The sequence below is a fragment of the Moschus berezovskii genome, chromosome 19 (genome assembly GCF_049115385.1).
Source record: "Moschus berezovskii isolate FMDL1 chromosome 19, NW_MosBer_1.0, whole genome shotgun sequence".
NCBI classification, from domain to species: domain Eukaryota; kingdom Metazoa; phylum Chordata; class Mammalia; order Artiodactyla; family Moschidae; genus Moschus; species Moschus berezovskii.
Window position 1 is genome coordinate 35,819,763 of NC_142478.1, and position 27,618 is coordinate 35,847,380.

At 37.0% G+C, this 27,618-nt stretch overlaps 1 protein-coding gene across 1 annotated transcript in view; it reads right to left on the reverse strand.

The window, feature by feature from the left end:
* Positions 1-27,618, reverse strand: part of FAT4 (FAT atypical cadherin 4) — a 183,898-nt gene that overhangs the window by 75,359 nt on the left and 80,921 nt on the right. Inside the window, exons 3-6 of the mRNA XM_055405783.2 lie at positions 17,856-18,117; positions 16,025-16,375; positions 8,504-9,426; positions 7,663-7,837 (exon numbers count right to left, since the gene is read on the reverse strand). Coding sequence (XP_055261758.2) covers positions 7,663-7,837; positions 8,504-9,426; positions 16,025-16,375; positions 17,856-18,117 — 1,711 coding nt within the window. The remainder of the gene's footprint in view (positions 1-7,662; positions 7,838-8,503; positions 9,427-16,024; positions 16,376-17,855; positions 18,118-27,618) is intronic.

A 27,618-nucleotide genomic window follows, 5' to 3' on the forward strand; every position in this document is an offset into this window, starting at 1 on the left:
AGCCATCAGTTAAAAAAGATTGGCACTTTTCCTTTTTTGGTAGGTCCTTTGAAAAATCTACTAGTGATAAATACATAACAATAAACTGTATTTAAGTATGGTAAATAAATATGAAATAATAGTTGCATAATAACAGGATGGTGATTAGTTGATAAATAATTATCATCATTTTTCACTCAAATCATTCGTTCATTCAACAAATATTTATTCAGCAAATGTTATAGTACACATTCTCTTCTGAGTGTTTCGGGGAATTCAGTTTTGAACAAGACTTAGGAGCTTTTCTGGTAACTCAGCTGGTAAAGAATCTGCCTACAATGTGGGAGACCTGGGTTTGATCCCTGGGTTGGGAAGATCCCCTGGAGGGTAAAAGCGACCCACTCCAGTATTCTGGCCTGGAGAATTCCATGGACTATATATAGTCCATGGGGTCACAAAGAGTCAGACACAACTAAGCAACTTTCACCTTCATTTAGGAAGCTTACATGATACTGGAAGTATGACAGCTATTGATGAGGTAACCAAACTGTAGCCTGCCAGGCCCATCTGTCCATGGGATTTCCTAGACAAGAATACTGGAGTGGGTTGCCATTTCCTTCTCCAGGGGATCTTCCCAACCCATGGATGGAATCCACATCTCCTGCACCGGCAGGCAGATTCTTTATTGCTGAGCCACCAGTAAAGCATTATATTCTATATAAGCATATAACTTTAAATGGCAATTAATGTTTAAGAAAAAATTTACAACAGAGTAATGTGATAGAAACAGTAGAGAGATGGGAAGTGGGACCTATAGACTGGTAGTCAGATAAATCCTCTCTGAGAAGTTGACATTTTACTTAGATGCAATGACAAAATGACCACGATACAGATGTTGTCTGTCCCCCCCCCGTTAAAAAATGGAAAACACAAAACAAAACATCCAGTTACAAATTAGAACATTCCAGACAGTGAGAACTACAGGTACAAATGCAAAGGGCCAAGGATGAGAAACAGATTGGCATTTTTAAAGGGGCCAGATTAACCGGCACTAGCAATTTGCTGTCAGTGTTTAGCAACTACTCTCCAGAAGTAAGTCACCTGATCTGTAAGCTTGCTGAGTTCTGTAGTGTAAATATTCCTACACTAGATGATTTCAACCAAAGCAACGTGGAGATACTGAACAGAGTTGAGAGGTGACAATGACCAATGGCGGAACATAATAAAGGAAGGCAGCAGCAGATGATGACAGAGGGGTCAGATAGTGGACAGAGGCAAGGTCATTTAAGGCCATATGGTCAATGGTAAGAAATTTAGTTTTTATTCTTGGAAATCACCAAATGGTTTTAATTAAGCAACAGGGCATAATCATTTAATTTATTGCTTTAAGGTTCATGAGCTGCTTGTTGGAGAGCATACTGTGGGAGAGAAAGGCAGTTAGAAAGTTATCATATTTGCCCTGGCTTGGACTAAAGTGGGGGGCTTCCCAGGTGGCGCTAGTGGTAAAGAACCCACCTACCAATGCAGGAGACATAAGAGATGCAGGTTCAATTCCTGTGTTGGGAAGATCCCGTGGAGGAGAGCATGGCAACACACTCCAGTGTTCTTGCCTGCAGAATCCCATGGACCAAGGAGCCTGGTGGGCTACAGTCCATAGGGTCACAAAGAGTCAGACATTACCGAAGTGACTTAGCAAGCACACACGCACACAGACTAAGGTGGTGGTAATGGAGAGAAAGAAAATTGGATCAATTCAGGACATCTTGTGAGTCAGAGTCTAGTTGTCAATGGACTGGTTGAACAAAGTTTGCCTTGAGCAATTGTGAAACTGGGGACAGAGAACAATTTATGGAGATTAGGAAGGATAAAAGTCAGAAATTTTATTTGGTATTACTAAGCTTAAGATGTCCAACAAATATGCTGACTAATATTAATGGCTAAAATAAGTCATTTCCATATTTATTCCTGCTAATACATTTTTCATGTAGGAATTACTGTTTCCATCAGACAGATAACAATATAAAGGTAACTGCCCTCCAATGTAGGAGAGGTGGATTCGATCCCTAAGTCAGGAAGATCACCTGGAGAAGGATATGGCAACCCACTCAAGTATTCTTGCCCGGAAAATCCCATGGACACAGGAGGCTGGTGGGCTATAGTTCAAAGGGTCACAAAGAGTCAGACACAACTGAGCGACTGAGCACACACACACACAACGGTAACTTGCTGAACGTCACATACCTAAAAATTGTCAGAGATGGAATTTGAACCTCTTTTTAACCGTAAAGCTATGTGTTTACCTTTATAATATACTTCCATTTTGTAAATTAATTCTTGGGATTAATTTTTTGAAAGTATACAGCTCTGAGTTCCCTGATAATTTCCTGCTACTTATGGTACTTAAAACATATTACTTAATTTATTGCACTTATGAGAAAATGGTAAGGAAAACTTTTGGAAGGAAGGATCCTTGGGAACAGAATGTCAAAATATGTGAAGGACAGTAGCTGCTTTAGGGCCAGCTCCCCTCTTAGGATGAACCACATGTGCTGGGTTCTCTGCAATACCTTCCTGACTACACCTGGGTGAAGTCTTAGCCTCCTGGGAGTGTCTACTTGGTACATATTTCTAGAAGAAATAACAATGAGTAATTTGGACTGAAGGTAGAACATCCATACTTTTTATTATATCAGTTGACCAAAATATTATCTTTAACTGAGTTGTAGCCTCACCTCTTTAAATTAATCTTTAGTAAGTAAATCCTATGGGAGAAAAAAAAAGTGAGGTAGAATTGTTACCCTCTTTCTTGGTTTTGTTATTTAACAATGCAACACTTGGTCCCACACACAGGATACTGTGGTTGTATTCATTTTAAGCAGTGGACAGGAGTCCTTAGAAAGCTTCCAGATGTGCTACTCTACAGCCATACAGTCAGTAAATAAAAATACGATGAAAGTGGAATGCTAATATCTTCTCCACAAATATTCAAAGATTTACAGGTCTGATGATAAAAATAAGCTGCTGCTTCAATTGCTGCCATATTGCCAAAGTTCACCCATCTTTGGGTTGCCATCAGGTAAGAATTTCAAAAGAGCAAAGGAAAAATGATTTGTGAGCTAAGGAATAAAACTGTCAAATTTTTTTCTTGTTTAGAACACTTTGATATTTTCCTGGTTCTCAGAACACTGCCAATTTGAGAATAACCTGGCATCTGGGACTTAAAAGCTGCCATATTTTTCTGAATTTTCTCATGTCATCTACTAATTTGACTTTTAAATCATAGCAGTGAATAAGTATTTTAAATCCTATGTCAGAGACTTCATTCCTAGAATATAAAACTGCAAATTCTGAAGCCTGATATCTGAAGCTCTCACACTGTTCTACACAAATGGATATTGATGATACTGGAAGTATAGAAAGGAATTGGATATAAAATTGTGGTCGCACATGAGTTTTAGTAATTTTAAAAACATCTAGTCCAACATACCTCACAATTTCTGATCGCTTTATATGTAATTCATATTAAAGGACTGCCATACACCTACTTGAATTCCTCTACTCCTGTGTCCTCATAAGCCACCAGTCCATCTCAAGACAACCCGGCAAAAAAGCACTCATAAAAATCTGTACTTTGGGGAAATTTTCAAGTAATTATCTAATTTCCAAGACTGCCAAAATACTCTGACCAAGGGACCAATGTCCCTGAATCTCATTCATGCTCCCACCATGATTCTTCACATTATGTTTAAGGCCCTGAATGACAGACATCCACATAATTTCACTTTACTGATAATCTGAACTGCCACTTTCTAATAACTCATAACTCTCTTATCTCAATATTGGATAGAATATAAACACACTTGGTCTTCACATTTTTCATTAGTGGCAACAGTCCTTCATAGAAATTAGAGTTGCACTTGCACTATTTGTCCTTATATTAACAATTTAAGATCCCCAATTTTCCCCAGGATCATGGCTGATGGCATCATGAATGCACACAGTCCAGCTCCCTAAAACCAGAACTTGGTTCTTGCGAAATCTGCACATTTAGACCAATGCTCTAATGAATCTCCTCGTTGTGAAAATTCTTCTCAACAGGCTGACTCACCCAAGTGTACTAGAAGAGAACGCTTTTAACTCTAGTATTTCCAGTTTTGTTTCCCTCCCTTTATTCCTTCCTTGGTCCCTCCCTCCTTCCCTCTTTCTTCCTCCCCCTCTTTCTTTTGCTTCCTTCCTTCCTGCTTTTCTTTTTCTTTCATTTTTTTTTCCTAATGAAATGTCATTTTTATGCTGTCATATTGATGGAGAAGCAGCATTACAAGTGGTGGTGAAGTTTGCTGACTAGCCCACAAAGTCCTTCCTAACCATAATTTGGCTGACCCACAGTTTTTAAATGGTTAAGCACTTACCACGCAATATATTCTTTGGACGTCTGAAAAAACTGATACCACAATAAAAATTCTTAATGTAGTAATGCATAAAATGAAAAAATATGAATTGCAATTTTTAAAAAATGTTTTTTAAACAATTGATACATTTTTTAATAAGACTAAGTAGTAAGGAACAGGACAGACATTCATAAGAATTTTTGAATGTTTAAAGTGCATGGATCACAATTCATTAAAATCATTATATATACAATGTGTTAGGCATATTTAACAAATATTGTATCAGTTAAAGATTGTAATAAACTACTTTTTAATTACTGTTATCCCCATTTTACTGAGAAAATACTGAGATTGAAAGTGATGATAGATTTTGTCTGAATCACAAAAAAATTTTTGAGAGAAACAGAATTTAAATCACCATCAGTTCAAATTTAAAGCTTTTAATCAGTATATTATATAGACAATTGGAGAAGGCAATGGCACCCCACTCCAGTACTCTTGCCTGGAAAATCCCAGGGACGGAGGAGGCTGGTAGGCTGCAGTCCATGGGGTCGCTAAGAGTCGGACACCAATGAGCGACTTCACTTTCACTTTTCACTTTCATGCATTGGAGAAGGAAATGGCAACCCACTCCAGTGTTCTTGCCTGGAGAATCCCAGGGACGGCGGAGCCTGGTGGGCTGCCATCTATTGAGTTGCACAGAGTTGGACATGACTGAAGCGACTTAGCAGCATATAGCAAATTATTGGGTTTACTTTGCAAATAAAATTATTTTGGAAATTAATATATATTTTTCAAAGTTTAATTTACCTCAACACTAAAACCTTCACACACACTAAACTTGGAAGTCAGATATACTAGGGTCTGAATCCTACTCTGCCACTTCTTGGCTGTGTGTGTGTGTGTATGAGTGTTCAGTCGTGTCTGACTCTTTGCAACCCTATAGACTGTAGCTCTCCAGGCTCTTCTGTCCATGTGACTTTCCAGGCAAGAATACTGGGGTAGTATAGCCATTTTTTACGCCAGGGGATCTTCCCAACCCAGGGACTGAACCCACGTCTCTTGAGTCTCCTACATTGGCAGGTGGATTCTTTACCACTGCGCCACCTCCTGAGCAAACTACTTAATTACTCTGAGGAGTTGACTGTAAGTAGAGTGGAAACAAAAACACCATAGTCTCTGAGATAATAAAGTAATGTGTAGAAATGGGTTAATATCTGTAAAATCTGGCAAACTGCATGACTCAGATTGCCAAATGTCAGAAAACAACCATTCCCTTCCCCTGCACAATATCCCCCTCTTGGCTTCATAGGCACACAAAAAGATTTTTAAATTCTCAGAATGATCTGATTGAAAACATGCACTCTTGTCTAGATGTCTACATTCTTTCTCCGACATGGCTTTTGACTTAGAATGTTCCAAATCACAAATCCCCTGATGGAGAACTTCTATGAGTTGTGCCCTGTCCATCCAGGGGCACCCTACACTGTATGTCTAATTCTCACAATCACAATCTGCTCCTCGCCCTGGGATGACCTTTGTGTGACACACCATCTTGTGCAGCAAGTTTTATAGTGACGGATGCCTTAGCAGCCAGATTCCTGGGTCTGGTTTCTCCTCCCCCAAATGATCTCCACAAAGACTCTGTTTCTGGGAGTGCCTAGAATTGACTGCATATATCCAGCAACCACAGAGGAGAGGTGAGTCTGCGGTGTTTTCATAATAAAATCTCATCTCTAAATATCTGGCCCTCTACTAGTTTGTACCCCTTTTTATCCTTTCTTTTCTCCAGATGACTCTTGAAATACCGGACTGACCTGAGCCATGTGGCAGTGACTGCATTTGTCACATGAAAATGTTTACTGACCGAGAAGTACTGCCTACACATATAATGAAACATGTTTCAGGTCAACTTGGTTTAAGTTTTATATGGTTACCACACTACATTCTGCTCATCATTGCCTGGGATTTTATAGTTTGCATGAAATGTAACACAGTCATTCACACAGATTAAAAAAAAACAAACAACAAAAACCCGAGAATAGTGCTTTCGTTCACAAAGCAATAGTCTAAGATGAAGTAAATGGCAAATAATACAGACGGAGCCATCATGATAAATAAGCAGTGGCACTATCATTAGCATACTTAACATAAATTTGTAATTACTCTTAATCTTCAAATCTCCTTTTTTTATTAAGTGGTGACATGAAATTGTATACCCTGAAATTGGTCACAAATAACAAAAATCTCAGTAAATTATATTCATCAGAAACATTTCAGCCACAGTAAAAACAGCTCATTTGAAAATTCAGAATAATTCTCCCATAGCAGTAGCCACACATCTACATAAATATCCACATACCAAAAATGTCAGTCCTTTGAGGTTCCAACAAATCTGCCTGTTCTTAAAAAAATTTCAACAAATTAATAAAGAGATGTCAACATTACCAACTTCCTCAATAATTAAAACCGTAAGTTTTAACAATCTTTATAAATGAGTGATACATAAGGACAATGCTTCATAATTCCCTAAGACTTTTGAAGATCAATGATTTATTCATTCTTTCGTTTATTCAGCACATATTTAAGCACATCTACTTTCTTCAAGGACAGAGGTTCTTTCACAAATTTTAGTTGTTTCAGCTTTGAATTAGAAGTGTAAAACAAAACAGTGGTTAACAGTAATGTTACTTTTTGAGTAGACTGTATTTTATGCTACTTGCTCTATAATTTTATGCAATTACTATTTCCAAACAGTGAGAGCTAATGTATACTGCTTTTCTTTCTCCCCATGGTAGTTCATTACACTGCTACTCAGTGAGAAGCCCGGCTCTCACTGACACCCTTTCTGGAGTTCTGTGGGGCTTCATCAGATGCTTATTGTATCTACTTAAGATTTTGCAGAGGACTAATGAAGTAGAACTCTGGACCCACTCTCTTATCTCCACGACCAGTTAGAACCATCTGAATGTTTTCAAAGCTAAGGTACTTGAAATATCCACAGTCAATTGGGAAAGTATAGAGCCACCCCCAGAGATACTGGGTCAGCCTGCCAGGCAAGGATATATTGTGTCTTATAGGAATAGAGCTTTGTTTGTAATGTGCTTCAACCCTTACCATTTACATATTGATTTTATAAAATGATATATGTTCTATAAAATGATGTGGATACAACTGAAGTTCCAAGCATTAGTAAATTTCAAAAAACATTTAGTTTATAGTAGATAAACCTACTTCTGTTTACATATATTATGAAGAAATGTTTCACTGTTGAACAAGGTTGTTACAGATTTACCTGAATCTGTAGCTGTGATCAGCAAAACAAAATGTTCCTTTGTTTCACGGTCCAAACTCTGTGTTACTCGAAGTTCTCCATTAGCTGAGAGAGTAAAAGCATTGTCTTCATTACCACCAAATAGAACATATGAGAGTTTGCTGTTGGAACCTTGATCATCATCTCTTGCCACCACCTACAGGAGAAAATAATACAGGCCATAAATGTGAGTAATACTCACAAAATGTACATCATGAAATAAAGTGTTTTATTAAAAATAAGCATTATTATTAAAAATAAGTGTATTATTAAAAATAATAGGGTAGAGCCATACAGATCAATATTAAAAGTTTTCAGAGACATGTTTGTAAGTTTTAGGTAAAATATTAAAATGACACAGAGTACAATATATAATTTGTATAAAATCAGGTATAAAATCAACACATCGGATTTTTGGAAGACTTCACAAAAAATTTTTTAACAGCAGATTCATTCAGGTAGTTGGATTTGTAAAGAAAGAATGAAGAGCAATGTCTGTAAAAGTTTTCAAACTTTAACATCATTTTATTTTCTATGTATAGAATAACTGTTACAGTGAAACAAAATTCAAAAATGCACAAATGCATAAATGTGTGCAGCAGAGGTAAACACAAAAGGATATAACTGAAATACAATATTTCATCTACAAGGAAATCAACAGGTCCTTAGGTATAATTTTCACAAATCTGTCCTTTTCGAGATCTGCTGTATCGGCAAGGGTTTTTGGATGAGAATGAGGAAGAGAGTGGGGCCGCATGGCCACTGTAATTAAATGAATTGTCTTACAAAGAGCACAGTATTTGTTTGATTTAAATATACTTACCTGAAGAACTGTTCTGGGTAATGTTCCCAGATTCTCAGGGACATTTACAGAATATGGAGACAGCTCAAATATGGGGACAAAATCATTAATATCCAGTAGAACAATGCTGACGGTAGAGGTATCAGCCCTGGGAGTGCTGCCCCGATCTGTTGCCTGAACAGTTAAAGAGTAAGTAGGGGTCTTCTCTCGATCCAAAGGCTTAGCCACGGTGATTGCCCCTGTGACTGAGTCGATCCGAAATTCCTGATTGGCATTACCATCGACAATGCCATAGCGGACCTGTCCATTTGTACCTTCATCACCATCTGCTGCGAATACTTGTATTATATCCGTTCCAGTAAGTGTATTTTCATTAATCTCCACTTTATACATGGCCTGTGCAAAAACAGGGTTATTATCGTTGATGTCAAGTACCATAACTACCACCTCTGTAGATGAAGACAGAGATGGGTGACCTTTGTCCGTAGCCACCACCGTGAGAGTATAATTGGAAACCTCCTCTCTATCTAGCTCTCCAGTGAGCCTTACTTCTCCATCGATGGTCCCGATAGTGAACTTATTTCCCAAGGGGTTCAGTAGGGTGTACTCAATGTAGCTGTTTGGGCCGCTGTCTGGGTCAGTTGCTTGTGCTTTGAAAACAATGGTATCAATAGGTGTGTTTTCCGGAATGTAGGTCAATTTAGGGGAAAGAAAGGTTGGGGGGTTATCATTGACATCCAACAAAATAATGGAGATTTGAGCAGTGCTTGTGAATCTGGAGGCTGGAAGCTGTGGCAGGTCATGCACTTGAACGACCAGATTGTAGAAGGATTGACTCTCGCGATCCAAAGGTTTTAGAACTTTCAGTACCCCGTTCTTGTCGACTGTAAACTGCCCAAGGCTATCGCCAGAAGCAATGCTGTAAGCCAACTGGGAGTTGACGCCTGAAATGGAAGGGGAAAAAAATTAAATTTTCTGAACTAAATGCTGATTGCAAACTAAACTGCACCAAAAATTCCATGATATGAATCTGTGTATTTGACACACATGGCCTCCAAACACACCTTATGAATGACTTAGCCACAGTTAATTTTCTTTCCAAGAAATACATAACCCATAACTCTTTTCTTGGTATCATTTGATTTGAAAAGATGTTTACAATCTGGTGAACAAATGATCTATATCCTGCTGGCTATTTACCAAGGTGCTGAAATGCTAAATTACGAAAGTGAAGAGGAAAAAAATATACTAGAGAGTGGATATTTTTCTATACATTTTATTTCTGTCACATAATTCCTGAGAGTTCAACATTAACAGTGCCACACTCTACTACTAGCCAAACATTTATCACATTAGTAATTGATTGAGGCCAACACCAATTTTCAGAGAATGATAATAAAACTTTCTGATATATGCATTAGTCATGGATGCTTTAAGTCTACTTTTGCATTTCTTGGCAGAACCAATAAATACTTTTTAATTCCTATTAAGCGTCTGGCTAATACCTCTGAGAAAATAATTCTCTTTCAAATTTTATTGTGTTTATTTACTGTGGCTTAAAAGTATTTTTGAAGAAAATGTTAGCAGTAAATGTATGCATAAAAGACTCCAAATATAAAGATTCACACTATTATTGGGCTATTTTTAGATAATGTTTTATCAGTTTTCCCAGGAACATATGTCACATTTTAATTTTAAAAGACATATATAAATCACTTCAGAAAATGATTGCAGACATTCTTCTAACAGAGATGATGTGGAGAATCACTCAGCCTACTTATTGGTTTAGCAAATAATTTAAAACTAAATTACAGATAAACAGTGCAAACACAAAGAAAAATTATATTTCCTGCCCCGGAATAGCATTTTCTTCACTGGTCCATAATGTCATGTGTACTTTTATATTTTATCATAAACATGTTGAGAAATTATACGATGGCCTAAGAATTTCTAAGAAACATATCTTATGTCTAGATAATCCATCCTTACTAAAGATGCTCTACTCCAGGATTTTATGCTATGGAAAATCCATTGAGTTATATAAACTACTGACAAATGGCTCCTATATTTATGAACTTTAACTATTCAAGTGTCAAAAATGATGTCCACTCTTTGCCAGAAGTCTTCTAGAACAAGTTGTTCACACTTTTCTTGAAAGATACTCTTTCTTAGGATTCTGTAGATACTTCAGTTAACTTCTGCTTTTTCTTCAAACCCATTAAGTCCTTGTAAAGGCAAGTTCTAACTGAATAATACATTTGTCTTTTCTACCAGGTAATGCCTGCTTATTCATGTTTTTTTAATGCTAGAATTATTATTTTCCCATGCTTTGATAGTCTCTTATCTAATATCCTTTGTCTATATGTTGATGCAGAGGAAACTATTTATGGAGATAACTTTCAGGCACTGGCTTATTCACAAAAATTTCTAGGATAAACAGGGATTGAGTAGATCTTTGAAAATGTAGGGGTTTTCTCCTCATTAAGAGTTGTGGCTTTTAATCTTTGCAGTTTATTTAAGACCATTCACAAGAGAACAAAGTAGAGGTTATAAAGTTCAAAATACTTAGGACACTGAGGATCAGGAAAAATATGAATAAATAAAACTAATGGAGGCCACAGGTCAATTCACCAGCAGGAGATAAAGAGAATTTTAAGATCTGGATAGAACAAGGTCAACAGCCTACTTCAACTCTCTGACTTAAAATTCCACAGGTTTGGAGGAAGAAAAGTTCTAACAACTGAGGCAAAAAAAGAAAAAGTTTTCATCAACTGGTACCAAATATGGATATATTACTGAGAAAGTAATTTGATTTTAAATATATATATACACACATATATATATTACAGTGATATATATTTAATATATTTTTACATAGAATTACTCTCTTAGGAATTTTTTTTGCATTTCCTATGGCTAACTCTGTCAGTAAATACTTAGTTCCTATTCTTTGAGGTACAAATTCAGACACAATTATTATCGAGAAAAAGTTATGAAGACACCTGGATAAAAATAATACCAATGAGCAGAGATATATTTCTATGTAAGCATATAAACCTTTCATGCCCAAGATCAAAAAAAATTTAAAATACTGACAAAATTACACATTACTACAAAGTGATGGCCTAACATTTCTACATAAATCAACTGGAAGGCAAGCAATTAAATCTAGGATCGGAACACCCCTGGTCCACTGTGTATGCTACTTCCTGGAGTAAACAATTAACTTGCAGAGGCAAAAAGAGAACATGATACCAAGATTTTATAGCCTTGTTGTAAATAGCAGGGCAGCCTCCTTTTTAGGGAGAAAGTTTGCTGGGTAGGTGGGTGGTGGAAGTAATAAATAATTACTAGAATTATGAAAAAGATAAAAATGATTTCAGATTTAAATTCATAATGATGAATATATCAGATGATAACATAAAAAATGAACTGGTAATGATAACAGTCACTATCTTTGAGAACATAAACATAAAAATACAACTGGTTTTGCACAAAATGTTGCAGCAGAATCTAAGAAATAGCTCTCATCTCAGGAACTGAAACTGCACTGCTGTAATTACAGGTCATGAAAACCATCTCTATGGACTTTACTGTCAAGAAAAGGACTTTTCACTCCTGTCATGTCTAAGTGACTTTGGGCATGTGCTCTACATCTAGAAAATACATGCAGACATAGTGAAACTCAAAATTCTCCCTGAACCTTTATACTATCCTGAAAAATAAAGAGTTCAGGCCATTCTTCTCTCTCTACTCCTTGCATCAAATATCCCAATCATGAATCAGTAAACATATTATTTTAACATTCTATAATTTATTCATACGTGCTAGAACTTGAATTTAGTGGGCTTTTACAGCCCCCAGATCTTTAAGCTAAGAACAGTCCATATTTCTAACCATTTATGTTCAGTGTTCTGAAAGTGGTTTAGTTACATGATTCTTTCTGGCAGTTTTATTGTGTGTGTGGTTGTGTTAGTTTTTTTTTTTTTTTTTGGTTGGTTTTTATTTCAGTCTTGAGAATAATTTAGTTCCAGGAAATACAGCACATAACTGTAGGTATGTGGCTCTGTTACAAAATGTGCATATTTATTCACAGTCCATAAATGCCTAATTATTTATGTGATGAACTAGTATTTGTCAACTTATCATGCAGCTGCAACACATGGAACTCTTGCAAACAGCATTCACTTTTATTAAGCAGTTCCAACAAGGTCATCGGGTCACTGGACTATGAAACTCATTTACAAGTCAACTGATCTGCATTATGTACCAAGCGTATATCAGTAAATTTATTCAACAATAATTATAATTACTTTATTCTCAAAGTACTCTATGACTCCCCAATATTTTTAAGAGTATACGAATTTATTTCTGGGATAATATAATAATTATCAAAGCTAGACTATTTCCATGAAACTTCAATTTATAATGTGTGTGCTCAGTTGCTCAGTCCTATCTGACTCTGCAACTCCATGGACTGTAGCTTGCCAGGCTCCTATTTCCATCCATGGAATTTTCCATGCAATACTGGAGTGGGTTCCCATTTCCTTCTCCCAGGAATCTTCCCAACCTAGGGATATAACCCACGTCTCTTGTGTCTCCTGCATTGGCAGACAGGTTCTGTATCCCTAGCACCCACCATACTTTGCCTCAATATAATGCTTTCTTAGCTGTATGAATGAAAGCCTTGCGATTCATACATGTGCTACTTATCCTGTGAACACAGTAAAATATTTGCTTTATTCTTATTAAATGGTTATGCAATCTAAAATTTTAGGTTAAACTTAGAGAATTTAGATATAAGTAACAGAAAATGTTAAATTTATTTTCATATAAAATAGTCTTCATTTAAGATGACAATATTATCTCCTCTGAAAGCTCTTGCTCTGAGATTAAAACTAAATTGTTAACTAGAAAAGTGTAAATAATATTGTGAAACATGTTGAGAGCTATTTAGTATAACTGAGTTAGCAGTTTTAAACAAAGAAGGTTACCCATGTACAGTCTTATCATAATCCTTGAAATTCAGAGAGAAGAGAAACTGTGTCCTATATTTTAAGTCAAGGTACAGGAAATTACACTGATAAAAGTATTCAAAACTAAAACAATGGAAAAATGTAGCTTGAAACTTTTATCTAACACAATTAAAGGAAAAAAAACCCATAAAAAGTAACTTGAAGTCAATGGTTAATACATTTTCTGTGACTATGCTTGCATGGAATATTCCAGCAGGTTTCACAAAGGGAGTTTCTTATTTGCTATTTTCTCAGTTCTCTACAATTGAGTTTTGAGGATAAATGGAATTTACTCTAGATCTGCACACAACCCTATGATACAATAGGCTCTCTCTAATACTTAAAGTCACAAAAAAATTTGGCAGATAATTCTTCATTTCAGAAAAGTTAGGACAAATTAAAAAATGTTCATATCCAGAGATCAGATAAATTAATTGTTTATAATAATAGAGAAGCCAACATTCAAAATAAAGATTAACCTCAACTGTGCATAAAGTTTAATGGGAGACAATTACATGTACAGAACTAGGTTGATGTACATGAAATACTGTGCAACATTCTTAGGCCAGGACTGGTTACGTACTAGGGACAAGTGGTCCGTCATATTTGCTGGTGCCACATACAAGGATTCAGCCAACACAGATCGAAAATATTTTGAGGGAAAAAAATTCCAGAAAGTTCCAAATTTCAAGCAAAACTTAAATCTTCTGTGCTCTGGAAACTATTTAGATAACATTATATTGTATTAGGTATTGTAAAGTAATCCAGAGATGATTTAAAGTATATGGGTGAATGTGCATGGGTTGTATGCAAATATTACACTATTTTATATAAAGGACTTGAGCATCTTGGATTTTGGTATCAATGAGGCTTCCCTAGTGGCTCAGAGGATACAGAATCTCCCTGCTATGCAGGAGACTGGGGTTTGATTCCTGGACCAGGAAAATCCCCTGGAGAAGGGAATGGCTACCAACTCCAGTATTCTTGCCTAGAGAATCTCATGGACAGATGAGCCTGGCAGCTACAGTCCACGGGGTCACAAAGAGTCGGACACTACTGAGTGACAAACACTTTCACTTCACTAACTTTCTAGATGTCCTGAAACTAATACCCTGCTGATACAAGGGATGACTTTATTTGACAACTGTCAGTTGTTGTTTTTAATATTATTAGCAGTTAGTGGTACTAACATTACAGGCACTTCTATTTTAGGAATATTTATGTATTCATTATTAACTATGCTTAAATGAGAGGAAAACTTCAAAATGCACTCAATGAATTATAAAGAAAGCATTTCCTATTTCATAAATTGAAAGATACATAAAAATACTGTGCTCTTTGCCTCTCATATCTTTGTAAGTGGCAATGCTAGACACTCTTGAAAGGAAACTAAGTATAGAGCAGAATGGGATGAATGGTACTCTGAGATTACATAAATCATTTAAGTCAGCAAGAACCAGGAAATTCTAAATTAAGGTTGATATGCCTATGCCACGAGGCATATCCTTGGGCTAAAGACCAGTTTCCTCTTAAAATACTGTCCCTTGTTTTCTTAACTAAATGAACATTTAGCTGCATCCAATGGAAGGAAAAACAAGGTATTAACTTTCTGAACAAAGATAGACAGTCTGTACAATGTTATCTTTAAAGGCTACATTATCTGGTATGCGCATTTATAAAATTAGTCTTAAAGACCAAGGGAGTCATACTTTAAAGTTTTTCAAATAAAAATCAAACAAATATCAAACATTGTAAAGTCTAGATTTAATTTAAAATCTCAACTAGATTATGTAGCATAAAAATTAAAGAGATCTGAGACTCTTTTGAGTCAAAGCATGAAAGCTTGCTGAGATACTCTGAGCCATTTTCAGTCAGAAATATAAAACTAATCATGCATTCTGAAGTATTTTTTGAGACTTGGTTTTCCTTTAGCATCCACATTTTATCCTTTTTATGTTAAAATAATAAAAGTGAAAGTGAAGTCGCTCAGTCAGGTCCGACTCTTAGTGACCCCATGGACTGCAGCCTACCAGGTTCCTCCCTCCATGGCATTCTCCCTGCAAGTGTACTGGAGTGGGTTGCCATTTCCTTCTCCAGGGGATCTTCCTGACCCAGGGATCTAACCCAGGTCTCCCGCATTCTAGGCAGACGCTTTAACCTCCGAGCCACCAGGGAAGCCCAGACATATGTTAGCAAATAGTTACCTGAATAAAACCTACCAAAAAGCTACTTTATGATGTCTACATTGATAAATTGCAGTGGTGTCACACATTTAGAGAAAAAAAAAAGGAAGATAAATTTATAAAGCTTATAAGATGCACACAATGTATGCTAAGTGTTATAAAAAAGAACTAATAAAATCCTTAGTCTTTTAATCCTCTACAGTTAAATTATAAATCTATTCATCAATTTTGGATCTATATTTACAAAATGCAATTTTGTGACAGCTACACACAGTAAATAAATATGATATAAATCTAATGATTAATGTTTAATAAACTTAAAGTATGTAAAATAAAGTACATACCATCATCTGCATCGGTAACATTAAATACAAGAACAGTAGATCCTAGAGGTAGATTCTCCATTAAAGATGTGCTGTATGAATTCAAGCTGAAAATGGGTGGGTTATCATTTACATCTAGTATGTTGAAGTAAACCCTGATGGTAGTAAATTGTCCCCCACCGTCTTCAGCCCGAACAGTGAGGATATAATATTGCTGTGCTTCATAATCCAACATTCGAGTCAAATTAAAGACTCCAGTAACTGGATTCAGGAAAAATATGCCATCTTCATCATCTTCATTCACAATATATGTAATTTCTCCATTCACACCAGAGTCATCATCTGTAGCTAAAATAGCCGCTACCAAAGAACCTAGAATAAATTGAGAATCTAAAATTAATGGGACAGGGAATTGCTAAGAGACTATATATGATACCAAAATATTTATTTGTATAAAATATTTTAACTAGAAAATCACTATGAAAATATAATGAAAACAACACTCTGTAGATTTCCACATTAACATGGATGCCAACACTCCCAAATATCCAGTAGATCTTTTGTGTGTGTGTATGCACTCAGTCACTTAGTCTTGTCTGACTCTTTGCGACCTGATGGACTGTAGCTCACCAGGCTCCTCTATTCATGGAATTTTCCTGGCCAGAATACTGGAGTGGGTTTCCACTTCCTAGTCCAGGAGATCTTCTCAACCCAGGGACTGAACCTACGTCTCTGTAGTCTCCGGCATTGACAGGCATATCCTTTATCGCTGTGCCACCTTGGAAGCCAGTAGATCTTATGTTGCAATGTAAATGTTCTGGGAAATGAACATAACTTCTGACATTGTTTTTCTACCCACCAATTGATGAACATATTGATGAATTCGGTGAACATATGTTGGGGCCCACTGCTAGTGTCAGGAACTGGCAATTCGAAGCAATAATACAGAATTATGCTAAGGGGATACCACTTAACAGCTTATATGACCATTGCTAGAAATGAGGTGAGAAAGAAATGTGATGGGAATTTCATGAAGGACATGAACACTCATCCTGGTGAACTGACTGCAGTGAGATTTTAGTCCTCTGTAAATGTTGCATTCCTTTGCCAAATGAGTTTCTAAAACATATGCCTTATTTTACAAACTCATTCAAATATAATTAAAAATACAATTTCAGTTTTAGATAAGAATTTCTAATAGTGGAAATGAAGCCAGCCCACACCAGAAACAGGGATATTGAGTACTCACATGCAACGGTCACAACATAATATATTCAAAGAAGCAAGGTAAGGATTCAGGATTCCTATTCTACTAACATTTATTCAGCATCTGCTAATCCTCAAGACCCATGTTAGCAAACTCATACATGTTTTATCCTAATTCTAACAAGAATTATTGTTTCCATATACAGAAGAAGGAATTGAAGCTAAGAGAAATCAATTAATTGCCCTGGTTCACACAGCTAGTAAGTATTATAACGGGTATTCACAGGTTTTCCTGTGCTTTTTTTGCTTCCTATGCTCAGGAACATAATCACATCAGACATCCTTACAGTGGAAAAACAGTATCAAAACTGTGGTTGCCAGGAAACTTCACAATGCATGTCACAGATACTTTCAGAAACAAATATCTGTAATTAAGAAATCATATGATTAGCTTATCTCATTTGTTCTCAAAAGTCTAGAAATTTGTTTGGGAACTGTAGCAAAGATGGTTAATTAAAATATTTAAAAATCCAACTAAACGTTTATACCCAGTAGCACATACTAGACACAATTGAAGAGCAGCCAAAACCTAATCCATGTAGTCAAAGGTGACCCTTGCAAAATATACTTAAAGTGTGCCACCTACCTGGAGTTGTGTCTTCTGGAATGTCAAAAGAGTACACAGGCCTGGAGAACTTGGGTGTGTGGTCATTCACGTCACTGACAGTAATATTTATTCTCATATCCGAGGACTGAAGACCATCATCTGCACGAACCAGCAAGGAATATTTGGAACGACGTTCTCTGTCCAGTCTCTTGGTAGCTATCAGATCTCCAGATTCAGGGTCAATTCGGAAACTGTCATCGGCTCCACTGATGATTGTATATGTGACAAGAGCATTTGCACCCTAGGGAAAAGAGAGCAAAATCTGAACTGCCAGAAGTAGAACAGTAAAAGTGCTGCTCCTTGTACTGAATGTGTACTTGACAAAGGGAGGCTCTGGGGTTTAATTTCACATGATATGGTAATATTTCAAATAGTAACAATCCAGTGTAGTTAACTAAATAGTCTTTCACTATTCATTTCATTAAATAACACAGTGAATCTCAACCCTCAAAATGTTTGTGTGTGCGCGTGTGTGTGCGTGTGTGTGTGTGTGTGTGTGCGCGTGTGTGTGTGTGCACGTGTGCGCTCTATGCATGCTCAGTCATGTCCAACTCTGCAACCCCGTGGACTGCAACCCGCCAGGGTCCTCTGCGCATGGGATTTTTCAGGCAAGAATACTGGAGTGGGTTGCCATTTCCTTCTCTAGGGAATTTTCCCGACTGAGGGATCGAACCAGCATCTCCTGTGTCTCTTGCATTGGCAGGTGGATTCTTTAAGAATTGAGCCACCTGGGAAGCCCATATATATGTGTGTTTGTGAGGGAATGGTAATCCACTCCAGTATTCTAGCCTGGAGAATACCATGGACAGAGGAGGCTGGCTGGCTGGCTATGGTTTATAGGGTCACAAAGTGTTGGACATGATTGAGCAACTAAGCACAGCGCGCGCACACACACACACACACATATCAATTCTTCAAATATAGAAAGGGGTCAAAGTGTCACTGTGGAAAATACAAATGATGATAATACTATTAATTACATATCCAGAGGTTTGCCAAGCTCAGGGACAGCACTGTGTATGCATTATCTTGCTTTAGTTCATGCTTCCCTGGTGGCTCAGACGGTAAAAGCATCTGTCTACAATGTGTGAGACCCAGGTTCAATCCCTGAATCGGGAAGATCCCCCTGGAGAAGGAAATGGCAACTCACTCCAGAATTCTTGCCTGGAAAATCCCATGGACTGACGGAGGAGCCTGGTAGGCTACAGTCCATGGGGTCGAAAAGAGTCGGACACGACTGGGCCACTTTACTTTCACATTTTTTCACTGTGAAATACTATTTCTCAAAAGAAGATGTGAAGTTCGGAGATGGTACTTAACTTACCCAGAGTCATACTGGGGATGAGTGGATTTCAAACCCTAGTTTGTCTGACTCTGAGCTCATGTTCCTCTGGTTCAGCATGAGAAGGTAATTCAATTAAGCAAGCTCTAAATGGAAGCTTGAACTTCTCTGGTGGCTCAGACAGTAAAGAATCTGCCTGCAATGCGGGAGACCTGGGTTCGACCCCTGGGTTGGAAAGATCCCCTGGGAGGAGGGCATGACAACGCACTCAGCATTCTTGCTTTGGGAATTCCCACAGCAGAGGAGCCTGATCGGCTACAGTCCATGGGGTTGCAAAGAGTTGGACAAAATTGAACGATTAAGTACAACACGGCATAAATGGAAGCTTACAATATGCACTGTAAGAACCAAAGAGAGGGATTACTTTGGTCAGTTTGCTAGTGTGAAGAGATTTGTTTGCTTAATTAATTATTAATTAATTCATGTATTTTATATACTGTTGGTTGCACTGGGTCTTCCTTGCTTTACGCAGTCTTTCCTAGCTGCAGTAGGTGGGGCCACTTTTTGTTGCCGCATGCAGGCTTCTCATTGCGGTGACCTCTGTTGTGGAGCACAGCTTCTAGGCCCATGGGCTTCAGGAGTTGCAGAGCATGGACTCAATAGTTGTGGTTTGTGGGCTCTAGGGTTTGGGCTCAGTAGCTGTGGTGCACAGGCTTACTTGCTCCATGGCATATGGAATCCTTCTGGACCAGGGATCGAACCCACGTTCCCTGCATTGGCAGGTAGATTCTTATCCACTGTACCACCTGGGAAGTCCAGTGTGGAGAGTTTTAATGTAGAACAAAAGAAGAAAAAAATGAGCTAAAATATTAGATTATGGGTATAGATTGGATATGGGCTTAGCTGGTAAAGAATCCACCTGCAATGCAGGCGACCCTGGTTTGATCCCATGTCAGGGAGCTCCCCTGGAGAAGGGCATGGGAACCCACTTCAGTACTTTTGGGCTTCCCTGGTGGCTCAGGTGGTAAAGAATCTGCCTGCAATGAGAAGACCTGGGCTGGAAAGATGACCTGGGCTGGAAAGATCCCCTGGAGGAAGGCGTGGCAATCCACTCCAGTATTCTTGCCTGGAGAATCCCCATGGACAGGAGCCTAGTGGGCTATAAACCATGGGGTCGCAAAGAACTGGACACGACTGAGCGACTAAGCACAGCACAGCACATACGCTGGAGAATCTCAGTTACAACACACATCAAATTGTATGACCAAGAAACCACTGATCTTGTTTTAATCGGAAACAATCTTTTAAGGCTCTTGATGGTATAGAATGGACTAGAAAGAAGAGAGGCCAGAGAAAGGGTGAGAGAGTAGATTTTGGAGACTGGGACTTCATTTCCTCAAGAGGAAACTCTATATAATCTGCATTATTTTCTGGTTCCAAGTCCCTGTTCTGTAAAATGAAAGCAGGGATGCATTCTTGTGTTCACTCAGATCTTTGAACTGTCGCACTCAAGATCTGAAGTATAAACTAGGAATTTGGCTGAAGGAACGGAAAAGAAAAATAGAACATTTATTAAGTGTTTATTGAGTGCTAAGCACTGCTCTGAGCTCATCACTTCATGGGCACTAATTGATTTGATACTTAAAGGCAATTCAGTTGGGTAAGCACTATTATTATCCCCATTTTGAAGATAAAGAAACTGAGACAAAGAAATCTGAACCCTGGTTATCTTGCCCCAGAAGTGAGACTCTCAATCATTGTGTACCAAACATAATATACACAGAACAAATTAGCAAGATCTGATGGGTTATTGGATACAGAAGTAACTAATGAGAGCTCTCAGTTGTTAGACATTCTCTTTATTCTCGTTTCTTTCTTTTATCAACTCTATGCAATAGGCAAAAAAGTGAAAGAGAAAGAAAAAAAAATTCAAATTACTTTGGCTGGGAATTAGGAGAATTTTCTTGCTGAAGACATCTCAGGAGAAGGTCTGCTTGGACGCAGGAGACATTATGCATTGAAATTTTATAATTTTATGTATGGTATGTTAAGAGAGTGAAGGACAGCTTCATAGAAAAAGTTATGTGGCAATGGTTATAACCATAGGAATGGATGTGTGGTCAGAGATTTGAAAAGGGGTTTGATAAAACTATCTGAAGGTCAATATATGTGGCTCACAGTTGAAGCCAGATTTGTTGACGATTTAAATGAGAATAGACAGTAAAAGGCACAGCAGCATAAAGACTGAATATCATATTGAAAGAGTGGGAAGTAAGGGGAGCGACTGAGGGAAGAAGAGGAGAAGCAATCTTGGAGACCCAGAGGACAGCTTGCCACAGAGGTTGAAGGGAAGGTTTCAGAAAGAGTAGATTTTAGCAGAGTCAAAAATAGAGAAACTAAGGCAAATTAAAATGAAAATCACCATCTAGATTTGATAATGAGGGATGGTAACTTTATAGTATTCAAAAAATCTCTTATAAACTTATTTGTATATTATTGAAATGATGAACAGTTTGATTTAGATATGCTTAATCACATGTAAATTATTGTTGGAATTCTGAGTTGCACATTATACATTGTACTGGTTGAGACTGCATGCTCTGGGGCCATAGTTCCGGTTTTGAATCTCTGCTCCACTACCTATTAATCATGTATCATTGGGCTACTCCTTAACCTCCATGAACCTGTGTTTCCTTATCTAGACAATCTGGCTGGTAATAATATCTGATACATGGGACTGTAATATAGCAGTACTTAATCTGTATTTAGGAGAAGGCAATGGCACCCCACTCCAGTACTGTTGCCTGGAAAATCCCATGGACGGAGGAGCCTGGTAGGCTGCAGTCTGTGGGGTCGCGAAGAGTTGGACACGACTGAGCGACTTCGTTTCACTTTTCACTTTCATGCATTGGAGAAGGCAATGGCAACCTACTCCAGTGTTCTTGCCTGGAAAATCCCAGGGACGGGGGAACCTGGTGAGCTGCGGTCTATGGGGTCGCACAGAGTCGGACACGACTGAAGCGACTTAGCAGCAGCAGCAGCAGCAATCTGTATTTAATCTGAGGATTAAAGGAGTTGACACATGTAAAGGACCTAGAACAATGCATGAAAAGCTTTGGGTATGACAGTACTAATTGTTGTTTTTATTCCTATTTTATTTTTTTATAAAAGGAATATAACAAGTTAGATGCATTTGATGATAGAGATGTTTTCAAATGAATAATTCAAATCAAAATTTGATTAGAGTTGCTATATATCCCAGGAAAAATTATTTTCTGATTTTCTACTATATACAGTATTACGTCCTGACACTGAGGTATATGTAGTGTTGGAATTGTCAACTTCAAAAATTACTTTTTGATTTAAATATACTCATATAAAACAAATATGTGTATATATATATATATTTTACCATATCAGCTCTAGAAATGTATTTATTAAAGTATCCAGGCTTAGAACTCTCAAGAAGCTATTAGGAAGAACATAAATTTAAGACATTTAGACTCTAAAGCTGACATGCTGGGAAACTACAGAATCTGAAGTTTCTATACATCTTTTCCATCATAGATTAAACATGCTTTACTCTCAAGATCAAATATATAAGGGCATGACTGCTAACAGTCGAAGTCAAAAACACTCTTTCAAAATTTATGTTTAGAGGTATTTGCTATATTTCTACTGCATTCCCTAAACCAATCTTAAAATTTAGTAATGTGAAATCCTCAAAACACATTTTAATTTAGCAATGACAGCTGGATTTAACATACTATGCACATTTATCTTGTATATTCAGGTGTACACAGACCATTTAATGTATTTATTGTAATTGTATGGTTTAACAAAAACATTCAATAAGAACTTTAGACTTTGAATCTAACCACATTCTGTACTTTTTGTTCTATTTCACAAGGAATTCCACTATTCTGGTGAAACAGTCCAGAGAAAAACAGCTACACTCAATTCTGAACTCTTAAAATGGAATTTGGAAATTAGGGGAAAGCCAAGATGCAAAAACATATTTCAAGCTATTATATAAATGGTTCAAAATTTAGAAATGCCCCGTCTACAAAATGACTATAATAATTAATACTCCTGAACTTATGATAATTCTTGTGAAGAGAAAAGCAAAGACATCAGACTGTTGATAAACCATAATTTTTCACTTTCAAAATCAGCTGATGTGGTGCATTAGTAGTTCTAGTGAATGTCTGAAAATGCATGGCCAAGAGTAATGATTTAATGAGGTCTTTTGAAAAGTCGATTTATTTATTTAGTATCCCAAATATGCAGTATCAGCAATGCTACAAGAAACAAATATCATATTTCAGCTGTAGCACAGTGGAAATAATGCTGTTTAAAAACATTCTACTCTCCTGAGGAACCACAGAGACAAAAGTACGTGGAAGGAATTCTAAAAGTAAATAGCTATAAATTGTAAATGCATTTTATTATCTTAAGCAGTAGTTTCAAAAGCAAGTATGGTACCATGGAATAAAGCTTGAGTGTCCTGGCCCATTACAAGCATAATAATTCATTTATCAAAGGAAACAAGAGACAGACAATCACATGCTTCTGAGAGATGTCTATCTTGATCCAACATATGTTTCAAATGATATTTAAATTATGCTCAATATGTACATGTTGCTTTCAGATTCCTTTACCAGGCATTATTCTTCAGTGACCTACTACAGGTTTTCTAACATACTAATATTTTATGTTTGATTTACTAATTAAGGAAAAATATATAAACTACATAATATGTGGACATAATTTGCTGATAACCTATATAATGTTAGTGTTTTAAAGAATTCTATTAATGTTTCAAAATCAACGTGCAAGATAGCTGCGTGACAATTTAATTCTGGCCACAAAGTAAAAGAAACTCCTTATATTTCAATATTGATTTCTACTCAAAACTAGATAAAGAAAGAAGAGAGAACCATGATTTGGTAAGAGAGAAATCATTTCTAACATGTACATACATATTTTCAAATTTAACCTAGAGGCAAGGAACTGAGAACAGAATAGAAGATAAAAGCTTTATCTAAAAACATTAATAATAATTTATTGTAAACCACTCAAAAAAGGAAACAGCCAATAATTCTGAATATCCTAGGAGGCCTAGGTTGCCATTCTGTTTGGCATATAGCCAAAGAAATGTTTGTTCCTCATGTCAGGAGTGGACATAGTCTGTAGTCATTAAAACATCACTAAAGAATTTAAGAAAAAACATATTCAAGAAGGAAAAGGATCTCATGAGCTTAATCTTTTAAAAATAATCATGCCAAAGCACTTCTACAAAAATGTCCTTCTTTTCTTTAAAGTTCCAGGTGAAACTACTTCCTTCCTTCCAGCCTCTATTGTCTTTTTCCCCTTCCATCTTCACTCTCCCCGCCCCCATATACAGGTCCTATTACAAAATACTTCGTGGTGATTTCTACCACTCCTTCCTTGAATTGCAAACAATCTTCCTTCCTTTCCCCTAGGCTGTTCCTGTTTTATAGTTTTGCTCCTTTGTGCCTCTTTAATTTCCCCCTGTCTCACCTCAAATGCACTTCGTGCATATCCTAGATATCATCACCTTACATTTAGTACTTAAAGAAAAAAACACAACCCTAGAATGTCTAAGTGATAACACTGGCATAGTTACAGTTTTTTTAACTTGAAAAGGGAAACTCAATAGAAATAAAACAAAGTACACTAAAATCGTGTTGATGTAAATACCTAGAGACATAAGGACCTTCCCAGCCTACTTCAAATCTCATACTAAGTATAAACACATCTCAAAACATCAACTTGAAGACAATGCAAGTGCACATGCACACACACACACACACGCACGGAAAAGTCAGGAGAGAAAACTAAACGTACAGGCAGCACTGCATTTGCATTAACCTTCTTTGTCATATTTCAAAAAGAAAAAAGGAGAGGAAAGTAAAATTATAACAGAATTTGCATAATAATATTATAAGGGTTGAATATTGGCATTTGTTTCAAATAAGCACTGAAAAATATATATAATTTAATTATATATAATTATTATATATATTTACATATTTATAATCACATATAATATATAATATATTTATATAATTTATAATATATAATGTATGTTATATATAAATTATAATATTTGACATTTATATAATACTATAATTATTATATAAATATTATAATCATATTATGTATTATATTATTAATATAATATGTATTCATTATCTTTTATTTAGTAAAAAGATAAAAAGCAAAAAAGAAGCTCATGCAATTACTATCAGTTCAGTTCACTTCAGTCGCTCAGTCATGTCCGACTATAAGCTTATGCAAATGAAACATTAAATAGTTGCAATTGGAGCAACTGGTCTACTTGATGTATTATTTGTATGAGCTTATAGTAATTGCGTGAGTTTCCTTTTTTTTGTTTTTTAGCTTTTCGTTAAATAAAAGATAATAAATGTTTATAAATTAAGCTATCCAAATATATATGACCAATGATGAGATTTAAGAAAATCTCAGTGGTATTTACTAAATTATAGCTGATGATATTTCATATCTATGAATAATAACACAAATATTCTGCATACAACTCTTTTAATGGTAGCTAAATGTACTGCAAGGAGATCCAACCAGTCCATTCTAAGGGAGATCAATCCTGGGTGTTCATTGAAAGGACTGATGCTAAAGCTGAAACTGCAATACTTTGGCCACCTCATGCGACGAGTTGACTCACTGGAAAAGACTCTGATGCTGGGAAAGGTTGGGGGCGGGAGGAGAAGGGGACGACCGAGAATGAGATGGCTGGATGGCATCACCGACTCTGTGGACATGAGTTTGAGTGAACTCCGGGAGTTGGTGATGGACAGGGAGGCCTGGCGTGCTGTGATTCATGGGGTCGCGGAGAGTCGGACATGACTGAGCGACTGAACTGAACTGAACTGAACTGAATGTCCCAAATTGGTCTAGGAAATGGTTAGGGCAGCCTTAGTAGTTAGAAATCTGCTATTTTGCTTTTGGCTAACACCATTCTCTATTGGAGAAGGAAATGGCAACCCACTCCAGTGTTCTTGCCTGGAGAATCCCAGGGAGGGGGGAGCCTGGTGGGCTTCCGTCTATGGGGTCACACAGAGTCGGACCCAACTGAAGTGACTTAGCAGCAGCAGCAACATGTTCCAGCTATAACTGTGAAGTTCTTGAAAAACACCCTTACTCTTTGAAACATTAATACTGTGAGGTTTAATCAGAAGAAACATTAATACTGAATGATAGAACTGGGAAATAAAATATTCAGCCTCATAAATTCGATAGTGGTGCTCTTTTATCTCATAAGAATGAAAAACTGAGATTTATAGCTGGTAATATGATGTATATAGGACTTCGGTCTTTGAAGGGCACAGAGATACTTCTCATAAACTTAATTACAAAGTATTGTTTCAATTTATCATTTCTAAATATTCTGTTTGGAAAATTCACTTACTAAAAAAGAAAGCGCAAATTTGATAAAAATCACGTTGTTGTGATAGCTATAATGATGTGAACTAAAGAAGACATATACAGGACTTCCCTGGTAGACTAATGCATAAGAATCCGCCTGCCAATGCTTTTCCTGTGGTCATGTATGAATGTGATAGTTGGACTGTGAAGAAAACTGATCACCGAAGAATTGATGCTTTTGAACTGTGGTGCTGGAGAAGACTCTTGAGAGTCCCTTGGACTGCAAGGAGATCCAACCAGTCCATTCTAAAGGAGATCAATCCTGGGTGTTCACTGGAAGGACTGATGCTAAAGCTGAAACTCCAATACTTTGGCCACCTCATGCGACGAGTTGACTCACTGGTAAAGACTCTGATGCTGGGAAGGATTGGGGGCAGGAGGAGAAGGGGACGACAGAGAATGAGATGGCTGGATGGCATCACCGACTCTATGGACATGAAACTGAGTGAACTCCGGGAGTTGGTGATGGACAGGGAGGCCTGGCGTGCTGTGGTTCATGGGGTCGCAAAGAGTCGGACACGACTGAGCAACTGAACTGAACTGAACTGAAAGTTTGGAATAAACTTTTCTCTACATAAAATTGACTAGAAAGTACTAAACATAAAACACCAAATCTTTTTCCATAGAAAACTACAATTACTTAAATGTACTTGCTTTATTTTGTTTCCTTTTCCTTAGTTACATTTTGGCAAAATGTATAAATGACTAATGGAGGAAGTACAAGCTGGAATCAAGACTGCCGGGAGAAATATCAATAACCTCAGATATGCAGATGACACCACCCTTATGGCATAAAGTGAAGAGGAACTCAAAAGCCTCTTGATGAAAGTGAAAGAGGAGAGTGAAAAAGTTGGCTTAAAGCTCAACATTCAGAAAACTAAGATCATGGGATCCGGTCCCATCACTTCATGGCAAATAGATGGAGAAACAGTGGAAACAGTGACTGAGTTTATTTTTTGGCTCCAAAATCAC